At 45.7% G+C, this 17,670-nt stretch overlaps 1 protein-coding gene across 1 annotated transcript in view; it reads left to right on the forward strand.

Moving 5' to 3' along the window:
• Positions 1-17,670, forward strand: part of LOC115478978 (arylacetamide deacetylase-like) — a 43,875-nt gene that overhangs the window by 12,457 nt on the left and 13,748 nt on the right. The window contains exon 2 of the mRNA XM_030216671.1: positions 12,038-12,260. Coding sequence (XP_030072531.1) covers positions 12,038-12,260 — 223 coding nt within the window. The remainder of the gene's footprint in view (positions 1-12,037; positions 12,261-17,670) is intronic.

A 17,670-nucleotide genomic window follows, 5' to 3' on the forward strand; every position in this document is an offset into this window, starting at 1 on the left:
CAGCGAACTGGCGGGCAGCGGTACTAAAAGCATAAAGCAGCGAAGCTCTTCGATTCCGTCCTTCGCTTTCCGTTTTCTGCCCTCTCAGCGTCCCGCCCGAAAGGAAATTACATCAAAGGAAGGCTGGACGCTGAGAGGGCAGGAAACGGAAAGCGAAGGACAGAATTGAAGAGCTTCGCTGCTTTATGCTTTTAGTGCCGCTGCCACCCGCCAGATCGCCCCTGCTGCGAGTCTGGAGAGATCAGCTGGGTGGGCGGGCCTGAGCTGAAATTGGGTGACCCGTAGCTAAGCCCCTGCCACCCAGGCCCACCTGTGGCTACGCCACTGGTCCAAACCTTTTTTAAATCCAGATATGCTAACATAAGATCATACTGATTCAGACTGAAGGTCCATCTAACCCTTCTCACCCATCTTTTGTCAATTAGTTCCATGAACTTAACTATTCACTCCATGAACTTAACTATTCACTGAGTGAAAAAAATATTTTTTTCTTATTTGTTTTAAAAGTATTACCATGTAACCTCATGGAGTGTCCCATAGTCTTTGTACTTTTTGAAAGAGTAAACAATTGATTCACATTTATCCGTTCTACTCAGTGGCGTAGCTAGGGTAGTTGACACCCGGGGCCGGTCATTTTTTAACACCCCCCCCCAAATCCAGTACTAGGCATACCGAGAATACAAAACACTCAGGATCTCTAGAACAATTTTACCATACCATAAGCAGTAATTTCTACGAGTCACATAAGGAAAAGGAAAGCATCTTAAACACTACAGTGAGCACTAGAACATCAATTCACCTATTGTAAAACGTAACCAGACAGAATAGTACAGATCGTCGATCCTGCACAGTCAGTGCCAACTGAAAGCCATGTCTTTGCCACAAACACAGATAAACCCTAAACCACTATAGAATAAGTAATCAAACTTTCTATTTAGACAAAAATTAAACTGAACCCCCAAGAGGCCAGACTGAGCATATAATGCAACACCACAGAAACAGAAAATAAAATAATACCATTTTATTGGACTAATACATTTAGCTTTCAGAGGCCAAAACCTCCTTCCTCAGATCAGTACAGTATAGAGATTTTACAATATCCTATCCTGACCTGAGGAAGGGGGTTTTGTTCTCCGAAAGTTAGTCAAAACATATTAAAATTAGTCCAATAAAGATTACCTTATTTCCATGTTCTATTTATAAGCATTTATTAACACAGCTACAATACTACTTTATCCTAAAGCAAAAAAATAAAAATATATATTTTACTTACAGTTTGTTGTCTCTGGTGTCTGTTTTCCTCATCTTCTTTTCACTGTCTTCCTTCCATCCAGCATCTGCCTTCTCTCTCTCTCCCTGCCATCCAGTGTCTGCCCTCTCTCTTCTGTCCGCTCCATCCAAAGTCTGCCCTCTCTCCCTGCCCCTTCCATCTAGGATCTGCCCTCTCTCCATGTGCATCTCCTTCCTTTGTCTTTCCTTCCCTCCATCCTTGTCCAACATTTTTCCTCTCTTCTCTCTTCCATCCATGTGCATTTCCTTCCTGACTTTCCTCCCCTCCATCCATCCATGTTCAACAACTCTCCATTCTCCCCTGCACTCTCCTCGATCCACCCATATCAAGCAAATTTCCTCTCTCCCCTGCCCCCATTCATCCATCCATATCCAGCAATTCTTCATCTATGTCCAGGAACTCTCCATTCTCCCCTGCCGTCTCCTCCATCCACCCATATCCTGCAAATTTCCTCTCTCCCCTGCCCCATTCATTCATCCATGTCCAGCAATTTTCCTCTCCTCTGCCCTCTCCTCCATCCATCCATTTCCAGCAAATTTCCTCTCTCCCCTGCCCCCTCCATCCATCCACGTCCAGCAATTCTCCTCTCTCCCCTGTCCTCCCCTCCTCTCCAATGATCTCTTCTCGCCCCATGCCCTCCCCTCCCCTCCATGTCCAGCGATTCTCCCTGCCCTCCCTCAGCTCCCTGACAGCCCTCCTCTCCGTTCCTTCCTGCCCTCCCCTCCATCCATCCACCCACCCACGTCCAGCAATTCTCCTCTCTTCCCTGCCCTCCCCTCCTCTCCAGCGATCTCTTCTCTCCCCCATGCCCTCCCCTTCTCTCCATGTCCTCCCCTTCTCTCCATGTCCAGCAATCTGTTCTCTCCCCCTGCTTTCCCCTCCCATCCATGTCCAGCATTCTCCTCTCTCCCCTGCCCTCTCCATTCCTTCCTTCCTTCACCTGACTGCTGCCCCCACAAACACAGGGCTAGCTGCAGCAAAGCAGATGTGCTCGCTTTAACAGTCCCTGTCCCTCTGAGTCCTTCCTTCCCGCCCAGGGCAGCCCTCCCCCTCCCGTGTAATAACCCTTTTACTTCCCATGGTGGCAGCGACTTCAGTTACGTTATGAAGAAGGCACTGCAGGCTCCCCTCCGGCTTCAGCTTCTCCCTTCGCTCTTCACACAGTGAGTGTCCCGCCTTCACGGAAAGAGGAAATGCGTCATCACGAAGGCGGGACACTCACTGTGTGAAGAGCGAAGGGAGAAGCTGAAGCCGGAGGGGAGCCTGCAGTGCCTTCTTCGTAACGTAACTGACGTTGCTGCCACCAAGAGAAGTAAAAGGATTATGACATGGGGGGGGGGGGGCGGAGAGGAGGAGGAGGGCTGCCGAGGGCGGGAAGGAAGGAGAAGGAGGGTTATACGAGGTGCCTATGGGGGGGATTTTGGGTGCGGGGGGGTGCCTGGAAGAAGCGGGAGCGGCGGAGCACCCCCCCTTGTGCTGACACCCGGGGCGAACCGCCCCTTCCGCCCCCCCCTTGCTATGCCACTGGTTCTACTCCACATTTTGAAGACATGTATCATACTCCTATCAGCCATCTCCTCTCCTGTTGAAGATCCCTAACCTCTTAGGCTTTTCTTCATACGAGAGTCATTCCATCCCTTTAATCATTCTGATCATTCTTCTGTGAACCTATTGTAATTCTACTGTAGCTTTTTCTGAGTTTAGGCAACCAAAACTACACACAATACTCAATGTAAGGTCGCACCATGAAGCAATACAGAGCCATTATAATACTCATTGTTTTATTTTCTATTCCTTTCTTAATAATTCCTAACATTCTGTTTGTCAAGTTCTGATCGTGCACAATCTAAAGAAAGGAGCCAGCAGAAGAAGGGATAGTAAATTGATAATAAGCAAGCAGTTTTAATCCACCTGGCAGACATGCCTCCTCTACCGTACCACCAGTGGCGTAGCTACGTGGGGTCTGGGGGGGCTGGGCCCCCGTAGATTGGGCCCTGGACCCCCCTGCCAACGACCCGCTCGACCACCCCCTCCCACCGCCAACCCGCCTACCTTTGCTGGCAGGGTACCCCAACCCCCCGCCAGCTGAGGTCCTCCTCGCAAAAGGCTTCCTATTCCTTCTGTTTCTGATGTCCTGCACATTGTACGTGCAGGACATCAGAAACAGAAGGAATAGGAAGCCTTTTGCGAGGAGGATCTCGGCTGGCGGGGGGGGGGGGGGGGTTGGGGTCTCCCGCCAGCAAATCTAGGCGACGGCGGGTTAGCAGCGGGAGGGGGGGTCGAGTGGGTTGTTGGCAGGGGGGGGGTCGACAATGGCTGGCGGGCGGTGTCAGCGGCAATGGCAGGGGGGTGTCGGCGGCAATAGCGGGGGGGGGGGGGTAAAATGTGCCCCCTCACCTCGGGCTCTAGCCCCCCTTCCCCCTGCATACCACATCATATTATACTACCAACAGTACCAGCCAGGTGATATAGGCAGACATGTCCTCAGCATAACACATACTAAATAGTTTTTTTCCATTTTGGGTCTGTGGTTTAGCATGTATATTAATGTCTCTGTCACCCATTGGTGTGCTGGTAAATTTTTAACAACAGGCTCTCTCCCCGGTCCACCTCGGCGCCCCCCCCCCCCCCGGTCCACCACTGCGCCCCCCCCCAAAATTGCAGAGCTGGCTATAGCCGAGGGGGGGGGGGGGGGCAATGCATTACTCTCTCCAGGAAAAAAAAATTAAATGATCCCAGGTTCCAATCTAATTCATGTTTAATATGGGATAAAATGCCATAAATAAGTAAATAAATATAAACTTTTAACGTTCAGCACCTGATTCTCAAAGTGGACATATTCCAAACACTATAATGAAAATAAAATTATTTTTTTCTACCTTGGGTATCTGGTGACTTTGTTTCTCTGATCATGCTGGCCCAATATCTGATTCTGCTGCTCTCTATCTGTTCCCTTGACTCCGTTTAAAGGGCTTCCTTTCCATTTATTTCTTTTCTTTCCTCCTTTCTTCTTCATTTCTGGTCCTCCACAGACTTGACTGTACAGTGGATCCAGCTTCTGCCTATTTTCTCCATACATGTGCAGTTTCTCTCCTCACTTCCTTTTCCCTCATCTAATCTCCTTCCTCTATCTTCCCTCCATGTCCAGCATTTCTTCTCTCTCCCTTCCCTCTCCTCCATCCATGTCCAGAATTTCTCTTGCCCTCCCCTCCATCCATGTCCTGAAACTCTCCTCTCTCCCCTGCCCCTCTCTATCCATCCATTCCCAGCAATTCTCTTCTACTACTACTACTATTTAGCATTTCTATAGCGCTACAAGGCGTACGCAGCGCTGCACAAACATAGAAGAAAGACAGTCCCTGCTCAAAGAGCTTACAATCTAATAGACAAAAAAATAAAGTAAGCAAATCAAATCAATTAATGTGAACGGGAAGGAAGAGAGGAGGGTAGGTGGAGGCGAGTGGTTACAAGTGGTTACGAGTCAAAAGCAATGTTAAAGAGGTGGGCTTTCAGTCTAGATTTAAAGGTGGCAAGGATGGGTCAAGACGTAGGGGCTCAGGAAGTTTATTCCAGGCATAGGGTGCAGCGAGACAGAAGGCGCGAAGTCTGGAGTTGGCAGTAGTGGAGAAGGGAACAAATAAGAAGGATTTATCCATGGAGCGGAGTGCACGGGAAGGGGTGTAGGGAAGGACGAGTGTGGAGAGATACTGGGGAGCAGCAGAGTGAGTACATTTATAGGTTAGTAGAAGAAGTTTGAACAGGATGCGAAAACGGATAGGGAGCCAGTGAAGGGTCTTGAGGAGAGGGGTAGTATGAGTAAAGCGACCCTGGCGGAAGACGAGACGGGCAGCAGAGTTTTGAACCAACTGGAGAGAGGAGAGGTGACTAAGTGGGAGGCCAGCAAGAAGCAGATTGCAGTAGTCCAAACGAGAGGTGACAAGGGTGTGGATGAGGGTTTTGGTAGAGTGCTCGGAAAGAAAGGGGCGGATTTTACGGATGTTGTAAAGAAAGAAACGACAGGTCTTGGCAATCTGCTCGATATGAGCAGAGAAGGAGAGAGAAGAGTCAAAGATGACCCCAAGGTTTCGAGCTGAGGAGACAGGGAGAATGAGAGAGCCATCAACAGAAATAGAAAACGGGGGGAGCGGGGAGGTGGGTTTGGGGTGGCGTTGAGACATCCAGACAGCAATGTTAGACAAGCACGCTGAAACTTTGATTTGGATGCAAGGTGAGATATCAGGGGTAGAAAGGTAGATTTGGGAGTTATCAGCATAGAGATGGTAGGAAAAGCCATGGGATGAGATTAATGAACCAAGGGAAGAAGTGTAGATAGAAAAGAGGAGGGGACCAAGAACAGAACCCTGAGGTATGCCAACAGGCAGAGGGATAGAAGTAGAAGAGGATCCACCAGAGTGAACACTAAAGGTGCGGAGGGAGAGGTAGGAAGAGAACCAGCAAAGGGCAGAGCCCTGGAATCCAAGTGAGGACAGGGTATCGAGAAGTATGCTGTGATCGACAGTGTCAAAAGCAGCGGAAAGATCAAGAAGAATGAGGATGGAATATTGATCTCTGGATTTAGCCAGTAATAGGTCATTGGAGACTTTAGTAAGCGCAGTTTCGGTTGAGTGGAGAGGGCGAAAACCAGATTGTAGTGGGTCAAGAATAGCATGTGAGGAGAGAAAATCAAGCCAGCGGCGGTGAACAGCACGCTCAAGTAATTTGGAGAGAAAAGGAAGGAGGGAGATGGGTCGGTAATTAGAGGGACAAGTAGGGTCGAGTGAAGGCTTCTTAAGGAGAGGTGTGACCACAACATGTTTAAAGGCAGCAGGGACAGTCGCAGTGGAAAGTGAGAGGTTGAGAATGTGACATCCATGCCCAGCAATTCTCTCCCCTGCCCCCCTCTACCCATCCATGCCCAGCAATTCTCTTCCCTGCCCCCCTCTACCCATCCATGCCCAGCAATTCTCTTCCCTCCCCTGCCCTCCCGCTCCCATCCATGTCCAGCGATTCTCTGTCGCCCCCACCCTTCCCTCCCATCCATCTTTTTGTATTACCTCCGTCGAAGTGCCGCGTTATTTAAAGCCCTGCTGCCCGTCTCCAGCCTTCCCCTGCTCCCTGCTTGCTTCATGATGATGTTCGTTCCCTCAGTCCCGCCTTCGCGGGAAAAGGAAGTGACGTAAGAATGACATCAGAAGGAGGGACTAAGGGCACGAACTCATCAGAAGCAAGCAAGGAAGGCTGGAGACGGGCAGCAGGGCTTTAAATAACGCGGTGCTTCGATGGAGGTAATAGCAGTGGCGTTCCTAGGGGGGCTGACACCCGGGGCGGATCGCCGATGCGCCCCGCCCCCCGGGTGCAGCGCCCCCCCGGAACAGCGTGATGCCCCCCCCCGGCAAAAGAACCCCCGATCCCCCCGGTGAAATAACCCCCCCCCCCGGTGCACGCCACTGGGGGGGGGGGGGTGCCGCGCGCCTGCCGGCTCTTCGTTTTAATGCTCCCTCTGCCCCGGAACAGGAAGTAACCTGTTCCGGGGCAAAGGGAGCATGAAAACGAAGAGCCGACAGGCACGCAGCACCCCCCCCCCCAGCAGCGTGCACCTGGGGCAGACCGCCCCCACCGCCCCCCCCGGTACGCCACTGGGTAATAGAAACTGACGGATGGAAGCGAGAGGGGAGGGTGGGGGCGAAGGACATCGTTGGACATGTTTGGGAGCGGGAGGGGAGGTAAGCATGGCCTGTGATGGCGCCCTCCTGCCATGCTTACCTCCAGTAATGGAGCCGGCTCGCCCCCAAGAATAACTGGCTCGCAAGAGCTGTCAAAATTTAACAAGCAGCTCTTGCGAGCCGGAGCGAGCAGGCTCCAGCACACCACTGCTGTCACCTATCCTGTAAAAAGACTCTACGCAGGTTACTGCCACCTATTTTGTAGGCCATAAGGGCTCATGCGCTAATCACATTTGAAGTGGTTGGCATGCACCAATGTACCTGCGCTAACTGATTAACACAGAACATGCCCACTTTCTGCCCCAGACTTGCCCCACCGCAAAAAAATAAAAGTTAGACGTGGAATGCCTCACCGTACCCCATAGTACGCCATTTTTTGCTGCGGTAAGCTTTATAAAGGGGTCCTTAAATTCATAAATACCATGTAAAACAAAGAAGAAACACTTCATAATAACTCATATTAAGTGAAAATTCCCAAGTGCATCTCAGGATAAATTATCAGAGCTGTATGTTCCCAACTACCCAGGTCAAGTACATAAGAACATAAAAATAGCCGAACTAGGTCAGATCAATGGTCCATCGAACCCAGTATCCTGCTTCCAACAGGGGCCAATCCAGGTCACAAGTACCTGGCAGAAACCAAATTAATAGCAACATTACATGCTACCTGTCCCAGGGACAAGCAGTGGAGGAGTAGCCTAGTGGTTAGTGCAGTGGACTTTGATTTTGGGGAACTGAGTTCAATTCCCACTGCAGCTCCTTGTGACTCTGGGCAAGTCACTTAACCCTTCATTGCCCCTGGTACAAAATAAGTACCTGAATATATGTAAACCGCTTTGAACGTAGTTGCAAAAACCTCAGAAAGGCGGTATATCAAGTCCCCATTTCCCTTCCCCTCCCCCATGTTCACCTCAATAACAGACTATGGAACTTTCCATAGCAAGTTCTAGAGCTTAAATATTTCCATGTAATTTTATTGAGTGTCCCCTGGTCTTTGCACTTTTCAAAGAGTGAAAAATCGATTCACTTCTACCTGCTCTACACCACTCAGGATTTTATAGACCTTAATCATATTTCCCCTCAGCCATCTATTTTCAAAGCTGAAGAGCCTAACCTCTTTAGCTTTTCCTCATGTAGGAGGAGTTCCATCCCCTTTATCATTTTGGTCACTCTTCTTTGAACCTTTTCTAATTACGCTATATCTTTGTTGAGATACAGAAACCAGAATTGAATGCACCACTCAAGGTGAGGTCACACCATGGAGCAATACAGAGGCGTTATAATATTCTTGGTCTTATTTTTTATCCCTTTCCTAATAATTCATTAATATCCTACTTGCTTTTTTGGCTGCTGCCACACACTGGGCATTAAGAGTTTAGTGTATTATCTACAATGGCAAATAGATCTTTTTCTTGAGTGCTGATTCCTGAGATGGACCTTATTATCTGGTAACTATGATTCGGATTATTCTTCCCAATGTGCATCACTTTGCATTTCTCCACGTTAAATTTCATCTGCCATTTTGATGCCTAATCTTCCAGATTCCTAAGGTCTTTCTGCAATTTTTCACAATCTGCATGTGTTTTGACAACGTTGAATAGTTTTGTGTCATCTGTAAATGTAATCACCTCACCATTGTTCCATTTTCCAGATCATTTATAAATAGGTTAAATTGCACTGGTACCAGTGGAGATCACTGCAGCACTCCACTATTCAACCTCTTCCACTGAGAAAAATGGCCATTTAAACCTACCCTCTGTTTTCTGTCAATAATCAATTCCTAATCCACAGAAGGACATTGCCTCCTTTCCCATGACTTTTTAATGTTGTCAGGAGTCTCTCATGAGGAACTTTGTCAAAAGCTTTCTGAAAATCCAGATACACTACATCAACCAGCTCAATTTTATCCACATGTTTATTTATGCCTTCAAAGAAATTAAGCAAATTGGTGAGGCAAGATTTCCCTTGGCTGAACCCATACTGACTCTGTCCCATTAAATCATATTTGTCTATGTGTTCCATAATATTATTCTTTATAATAGTTTCCATTATTTTCCCTGTACTGAAGTAAGACTTACCGATCTGTAATTTCCCAGATCACCCTTGGCACCCTTTTTTAAAACGTTATATTGGCCACTCTCCAATCTTCAGGTAGTACGGACAATTTTAACGACAGGTTACAGATCACTAACTAAACCAAAGGAGTGGAGAAAGCCAACCACAACATTCAAGTTTATTCTGCCAATCAAATATTGCAATATAATTTGTACCCTGATAACACAGTGTCCCATTTATTGTCCTCCATCCACCAGGTCTCTGAGATGCCTATTATATCTACATCGTCATTTAGTGCTATATACTCCAACTCTCCCATCTTATTTTTTAAGCTTCTAGCATTTTGTATATAGACACTTCAAATTGTATTCTTTCCTACCATCTACAAGTTGCTTTGAAGTTGACGGGGATAATTTGCATCTTTTACTCTGTTTTCCCATTAAACACTCCTAGCTTTCTTTCACCATTATTGAAACCTCTCTATTGGGATTCTCTAAAGATCCTGTTTCAAAAGTATCCTTTGAGGATATTCCACACCGAACCATGCGCTTCTGGGCGACTGTTGGCTTCCTCCCCCCCATTTTAGTTTAAAAGCAGCTCTATCTCCTTTTTAAAAGTTAGCACCAGCAGCCTGGTTCCATCCCAGTTAAGGTGGAGTCCTGCTTACTATGGCTCTCACCTGTTGTCTCTGCACCTGCCAGCCAGTGCAGGCTGTTACAAGATCCCTTGATGAAGCCGTTTGCTGAAACGGGTCCCGTCGGGATCACAAGCACAATGAAGAGTTTGTCCTGCTTCTTAAAAAAATTGTTTTTGTATGGCACCGAATAATACAAGTGATTAATGTTTGAGTGTATGTTCTCAGGCAGATGGAGGTTTTTCAGCCAGTGATTGAAGTTGACTTACTGAAGCAGCAGCAAGTTAGCTCTTGGTGAATGAGAGCAGTAAGTTGCTCAGCTGAGTATTTCTGAGTTTTTTTTTCTTCACATTCTACATTTTTGAGTGAGCATTTGTTTCCACAGTTTATAGTTGTGTGTAACACATACACACAGACATACTGGTATTTCCATTTATTTATTTACTACATTTGTACCCCGCGCTTTCCCACACATAGCAGGTTCAATGCGGCTTACATAGTAAATAGAATAACAAAGTCTTGTAAGGAGAAATATTACAAACTGTAGTAAACATAGTAATAATAAGGTCTTAAGAACATGTGAATTTAACATGGAAAGGTGAACAAAGATAGGATGATCAAAAGGAAAAGAGACTGGGAGGGGGTATGGTGTAGGGAAGCTGAAGAAAAGAAGACTAGGGGATGAGCATGAAGGAGGTTGGGAGACATGCCAGCTTATTTTCGAAAGAGACGGACGCCCATCTTCCGACACAAATCGGGAGATGGACGTCCGTCTCAAAAACAGGTATAATCAAAAGCTGAATTTGGACGGCCCCAACCGCTTTCCGTCACAGGGACGGGCAAAATTCTCGGGGGCGTGGCCGAACGGTAGCGAAGGCGGGACAGGGGCGTTCAGGGGCGTGGTTAACAGATGGACCTCCGCGTCTGATAATGAAAAGAAACAAGACGTCCCCGACGAGCATTTAGTCCACACAAAGTTGGTCCTGTTTTTTTCATGACCAAGCTTCCAAAATGTGCCCAAACTGACCAGATGACCACCGGAGGGAATCTGGGATGATCTCCCCTGTCTCCCCCAGTGGTCACTAACCCCCTCCCACCCTAAAAAACAAACTGTTTAAATATTTTTTCTAGCCTCTATGTCAGCCTCAAATACCATACCTAGCTCCATGACAGCAGTATGCAGGTCCCCGGAGCAATTTTAGTTTAGTTGCTGGACCCATGCAGAGAGCAAAAATCGGAAGAAAAAAAAAACATGCAAGTGCAGTCAGGGACGTCCCAAAAAAAAAACATGCAAGTGCAGTCAGGGACGTCCCAAAAAAAAAACATGCAAGTGCAGTCAGGGACGTCCAAATTAAAACAATAGTAACAGGTGAAGTCAAACCAGCCACCTTCTGATTACAAGACTTGTGCTCTAACCACTGTACCACTTATTCAGTTGCTTAGATGTTCCTTCCCTTTCCATTAAGTCCCTCCAAGTTTCTGTCAGCCAATCACAGCTCATTTACCTGACATTGGTGTCAGCTGAACGAGCTGTGATTGGCTGACAGAAACTTGAAGGGACTTAATGGAAAGGGAAGGAGGTCTAGGCAGCTGAATAAGTGGTGCAGTGTTTAAAGCACAGGTCTTGTAAGCAGAAGGTGGCAGGTTCAAACCCTACTATTACTATTGTTTTAATTTGGACGTCCCTGACTGCACTTGCATGTTTTTTTTTTTGGGACGTCCCTGACTGCACTTGCATGTTTTTTTTCTTCCGATTTTTGCTTTCTGCATGGGTCCCGCGCAGCACCAACTAAAATAAAATTGCTCCGGGGACCTGCATACTGCTGTCATGGAGCTAGGTATGATATTTGAGGTTGGCATAGAGGCATCTCAAGGGGACCAGTACACTACGAATGCTGGCCCCTCCCACGACCAAATGGCTTGGATTAGGTCCGTTTTTGAGATGGCCGGCAGCGGTTTCGATTATTGCTGAAAACCGCGGACGGCCATCTCTAGGTCCAGCGATCTCACCATTTGTGTTGTCTATCTCTAGAGTTGACACAAATGATGGGATTTCAGCAGGCCCAACCGTATAATCGAAACCGAAGATGAACGGCCATCTCGTTTCGATTTTACGGTTCGCTCCGCCTCTTCACGGAGCCGTCTCCGGAGATGGACGTTTTTACATATGGGCATTCGTGTTCGATTATGGTCTAAGATTAATCATTGTCAAAAACAGGAGTTGTGCGGGTGGGCTTATAAGGTTAATTGCTCATTTATGAGTATAGAATTGTCTTCCATATGTAAAATCTATTTTTGAATTCACAGTTTTAAAAAATCTTATTGTGTTATTAGGGAAGTCTATCTGAACTACTTGGACTAAGTAACTACATGGAAGTCATGAGCCTTTACACAGATTTTGAATCCACACCACCAACATCAGATGAAAACATCACAGTGACTGACACAACTTTTAATAAAGTTCCAGTTCGTCTATATGTTCCAAAGAAAGAGTCAAATAAATTGAGAAGAGCAGTGATTTACATTCATGGTGGTGGCTGGTGTATGGGAAGTCCAGGTAGGTATCAGAATCATATTTTCATTTATATGTATTTTGTTCTGCTCAACGTGTTCTAGACAGAAAAAACTCCAAACCACATGTGGGGGTCTTGCCCGGCAATCTAAAGTTTTGGTTAGAGGTACAAAACACCATCAAAGCTATTACTGGTATTACTCTGCAATACATCTAGTTGTGCTATAGAAATGATAAGTAGTAGTAGTAACTCCTATTCACTTGTTCAGTACCCATGCCTGTTTTATCATTCCCACCTTAAGTAATTCCCTTATCCCTTATTTGTCTTGTTTGTCTGTCCTGATTAGATTGTAAACTCTATCGCAGTGGTGTAGTGAGGGCAGCTGACACCCGGGGCGGTTCGCTGCTGCACCCCCCCCCCCCCCGGTGCATCAACCCCCCCTCGGCGCATCACCCAACCCCTCCACCCAAGTGTATTCTTGCCTGCCGTTCTGGGGCAGAGGGCGCAGGGAACCAGCAGAACCGACACCCCCCCCCCCCCCCCAGTGACGTGCACCCGGAGCGGACCACCCCCACCGCCCCACCCTTGCTACACCACTGCTCTATCGAGAGGGACTATCTCTTATATGTTTAAGTGTACAGTACTGTGTACGTCTAGTAGCACTATAGAAATGATAAGTAGTAGTAGTAGTAGTTATTGTCAGTTCTGATGCTGGGATCTCTGGCTCCAAGCATCCAGTTTAATTTGATTCAGTGTTTGCTGTTGCCTCTATACATTGGACTATAAGTTCCACACCCTTCCCCTATGAATTTTCTGTAATATTATGGAAAACGTAACTTCTGAATTGTATGAAAAACAATCACCTTTTAGAAAATGTGGTCTCCTGGTTTTTCTTTTTTCAGTACATGAAGTTTTAATTTGTGTTGTGTTTCTTCGTTTCTTTTTTTTTTCACCACTGTATTACCTTTAATAGACAACTTCACATGTGAGAAGGAGGAAAAGATTTCAATTACTCAGTTGTCTTATTAATATTTAAGGCAAACTGAAATGACCATCATCAGTCACAAAAACCTCCACTACTTATAGAGGGTCCTTTACTAAGGAGCACATGTTTTTAGATTGCACTTAGTAAAATACCCCCTTATTTTTCTTCTCATTTATAATAATGATAGAGTTGCTTGCAGCTGACAATTTTATCATTAAAAAATAAGTGAAGCGAATTAAAATGATTAAATTATATAAGTAAGGGAGGTTTTTATGACTGATGATAATCATTTCAGTTTGCCTTAAATATAAATAAGGCAGCTGAGTAACTGAAGACTCTTCTTCCGCCCCACAAGTGAAGTGCTCTGTTATGGGTAATATAGTGGTAAAAAAAAAAAGAAAAATAAGACATATTTATGAGTGTGGCTTATATTCAACAATAAGTCATCTTGCCTGTATAAGGGCCTCTTTTATCAAGCTGCTCTAGTGGTCCCTGTTGTGGTAATGCTGACAAAGCCCATTCACTTGATTGAGCTTTGTCGGCATTGCCGAGCGGAAACCCCTAGCGCCGTTTGATAAAAGAGACCCTAAGTTTATTCTTCTTATTTTGCCTTTTCTTTTCCCTTGTGATAATATCAGAAGGGGTAAATATTTGGTGCACTTCAGTGGGGGTAAAATGGTGGTAGAGGGAGGGAAGGTTAGTGTGTTCTGATTTTTGTTTTGTCTTCTTTACTGATGGGGGGAGTGGGAGTATAATACAAATGCTTCATATTTGGACCACATTGCTCTGGTGGTCTTTTGTTTTCACTGTAAAAGGTATGATGCTATACTTATTCCTACTCCTTGTATTCTTTTCTGTGAAAAGCTGCAATAAAATGTTTAGGCCCCAAATATCATTCATAATAAAACTGGAAGCACAGACAAAGTTTCTTACCGATAGCAATCATTAAACTAAAAGGGGAAATCAGTCATGACTGGATGACTAGAATGGCCTTTAATTGTTTTTGGTCCTCAGTGTAACTGGGAGGAGATTCCAAAGTGGGCCAACCTTTGAAAAAGCTGAGGAGCCCTTTTACTAAGGTGAGGAAGGGCTAACGCGTGGGTAGAGCGTGCCAAATCAGCACTACCATAGGGCTAGTGCAGTGGCGTAGCTCCTTTGCACCCGGGGCCGATCTTTTTTTAACACCCCCAATGAAAAAACAGTATCGATATATAATGTCAAAGAAAAAAATAATAATAAAAAGAAAATAATAAAATAATAATAAAAAGAAAATAATTTAAAACATAATATAAAAAAGCAATAGAAAAATAAATATAAAATAAAAAATGAAAAATAAGAAGTACTCTGTGCACATCAGGATCCAAAAAAATACTTAAAATACTTAAATAATAGTAATAATCGGAAATGCAATAAAGACAATCAAAACCAGAATTCCATTCAAAATCACCATATAACAGAGATGAAATACTAAAAATATTTTGATGAAAATATCAATAGCACCTGCCACCTTCATATATAGATTAGCCTATCTAAGAACTTAGAAGACTTACATACACAGGACCTGAATCAGTATTATTCATCATTCCTCCCCCACTACGAAAAGTGTATGTTGAGGGCTTACAGTTCTAACTGAAAGTTTATCCACTCTTCTATGACTTCCTTCCATAGGCGCCCGGTATAAGAGGCTTGGGGAGGCTAAGCCTCCCCAGCCGGAAGACCGTCGGATTTGATTGACAGGTCGGACCGAGACCGACCACGACGCCGCCGTCATGACACACACCGCATGAGCCCCTAGTTCCGCCCACGGGGCTCGCCGCTCGGCCCATCAAGACTTTTTCAGACCGACGACGCCGTCGCCGACGCGCAACCACAATGCTGACACCACAGACACGCGCGCCATCCCAAATTCAGCCCGCCCAGGCCCCAGGCAGTTGAATTCCGCCCGCTCGGGCTCTCACCGGTGCCGGTCCTGTGTGCCTTTCTGCATTCTGCTGCTGCAGCTTCTTCTTTCTTCGCCCCTCGCCCTCGGCTGGGCTCGCCCTCCTCAGCTCACACGCAGCAGCCAGTCAGCTCGCTCCCGTCCCGTGGTGAACTGTTCCGCGCGGGACAGGCACGAAGGAGGCAAGAAGAAGAAAGACTGAGAGAGAGAGTCAGTCTGATGTTCCCTCCCACTTCCTTCTAGAAAAATTTGCACCACTTGGATTTCAGGAGACAGAGGTAAGGTGCTGTTTTGCTGACTGCCTCTGAAGGTTTTAAAACAAAAGAAGTAAAAAATAAATAAATATTTTGTTATTTTTGTAAGTTTCATGCAGATCTCTTTGTTTAAACATAACTAAATGCTTGGGCTATATAAGCCAAGCAAGGCCCTAATGCTTTTGAGGTTTTTTTTTCCTATATTGTTTGTTGTCCACTTTGAGAATCAGGTGCTCAACATTAAAAGTTTATATTTATTTACTTATTTATGGCATTTTATCCCACATTAAACATGAATTAGGATGTTTTGTGGCTCTATATGAGAATTGTGATATTATGATCCCTTGTTTCATATTGTTGATGGTCTGCATTTTCCGTATGGGTGGTATATTGGTGTATTAGGTTCTGCCCAGTGTAATATGTATGGTACAGTAAGGTTCTGAGTGTGTTTTTGCACAAAGTTGTGCATAGTGTTTTGCAGTTGAGCAACCACTTTATTCTTTGACATATGAGACATATCTAATATCTAAATTTAATAAAAGGTATTGTGACTTTTATTTTTATTTATTTTTTTCTGTGTTTTGTCAGACAATTATGGATTTAAGCCCCACCCCTAATCCCGCCCCCTTTAGCCTCCCCAAACAGTTGGGCCACCGACCGCCTATGCTTCCTTCCTAAAAAAAAAGTCAAGGCAGCACATTTTTAAATAACTATTAGGATCGCGCCACCTAATTAATACCTGGCTCTGCTCCTGACTTCGAAGACCCGCATGATCCATCCAGGCTACCAGTCACAGTGGCCCGGCAGGGGTGGAGTTGGAGTGCAGTGCAGGAAGTAGTGCCAAAGCCGCAAGCGGAAGACGCAGCAGGCTTGTGTTGTGGGCGGCTGCACTGAAGCTGGCGGGCGGGACAGAGAGAGGAGGAGCCATCACAGAGGAAGGGCAAACAGGCACCGCGCTGAAGGAAGAAGGCGGTGACGGTGGGGACAGAGAGAGGAGCCACAGCTGCTGGGAGGAGACAGAGTGAGCAGCGCGAAAGAGATGTAAGGCGTGCTCTGGCGCCGTAGAACAAAAGGGCAGGGAGGCGAACCAACGGACGGTGTAGATCACCCCCATTGATTTGCACCCGGAGCAGTCCGCCCCGTCCTTGCTACGCCACTGGGCTAGTGTGTGCACCTGATGGTAATTCTGAGTTTGGTGCACGATGAATCCTGCAGTACACAATAATTTTCTATTTTCTACTGCGGGGGCGTTCCCAGCGGTAATCAACAGTTGGCATGTGCTGCATAGTTATCGCAAGGGTAGCATGTGAGCCCTAACTGCTAGGTCAATGGGTGGCGGTAAGGGCTCAGGCTATAAACAGGCACATGCTAGTTTTAATTTCAGTACATGCCCATTAAAAAAAGCCTTTTTTCCCAGCACACGCCCAAAACAGGCGCCAACACTACTGCAGGCCAATTTTTACCACAGCTTAGTAAAAGGACCCTATAACTGATAATCTACATAACCTATGGCATATACATTTTATTATTAGGGTCCTGTTTACTAAGCTGCGCTATAGGCGTGCTATAGGCGCTAAACATTAGCACACACTAACGCTGGAGACACCCATAGGAATATATAGGTATCACTAGCATTTAGCACATGCTAAAAACGCTTAGCGCACCTCAGTAACAGGGCCCTTAGATTTTTAAGACAAATAAGATTTCTAGATTTTAGGAGTTTGTAGAATAGCTAATTTTGTTTTGTAAAATCACACTTATTTCAATATGCAATCTTTTTTGCAGGGGGGAGGCAGTTTATGAGTACTGACAGAACTGGTAAACTCAGTTTCACATTGGAGACCAGAATACAAACAAAACAAAACTGTCAATAAGTCCTCCCTTTTTAAAAATCATATTAGAAAGGCAAATGAGAGAACTGTTTCATATCCAGAATGTGTTCTTCCCTGAAAAAACCTGAGGTATGAAATCATGGCAGATCTAGAATGGAACAAATGAACTGGAAGATTGGACTGAAAGCTTATTAAGATTAGAAAATTAACTATATTGCTGGATCCAGATCTAGACTGTATGTTGAGTGCAATTCTCTAGGAAAAGTGTCTGGACCTGATAGGGGAATGGATTGACTAGTAGCAGATATGATTCTGTGTGGACAACTGCAGGGTAACGCACACAGGCTACAAAAATGTAAATTGAGTCTGTATTTAGAGATTAGACAAATCATCATGATCTTTGGTGATGCAACCTGATTTTCTTCATCAAATTGATTTGATCTG

The sequence above is a fragment of the Microcaecilia unicolor genome, chromosome 10 (assembly GCF_901765095.1).
Source record: "Microcaecilia unicolor chromosome 10, aMicUni1.1, whole genome shotgun sequence".
Lineage (NCBI taxonomy): Eukaryota > Metazoa > Chordata > Amphibia > Gymnophiona > Siphonopidae > Microcaecilia > Microcaecilia unicolor.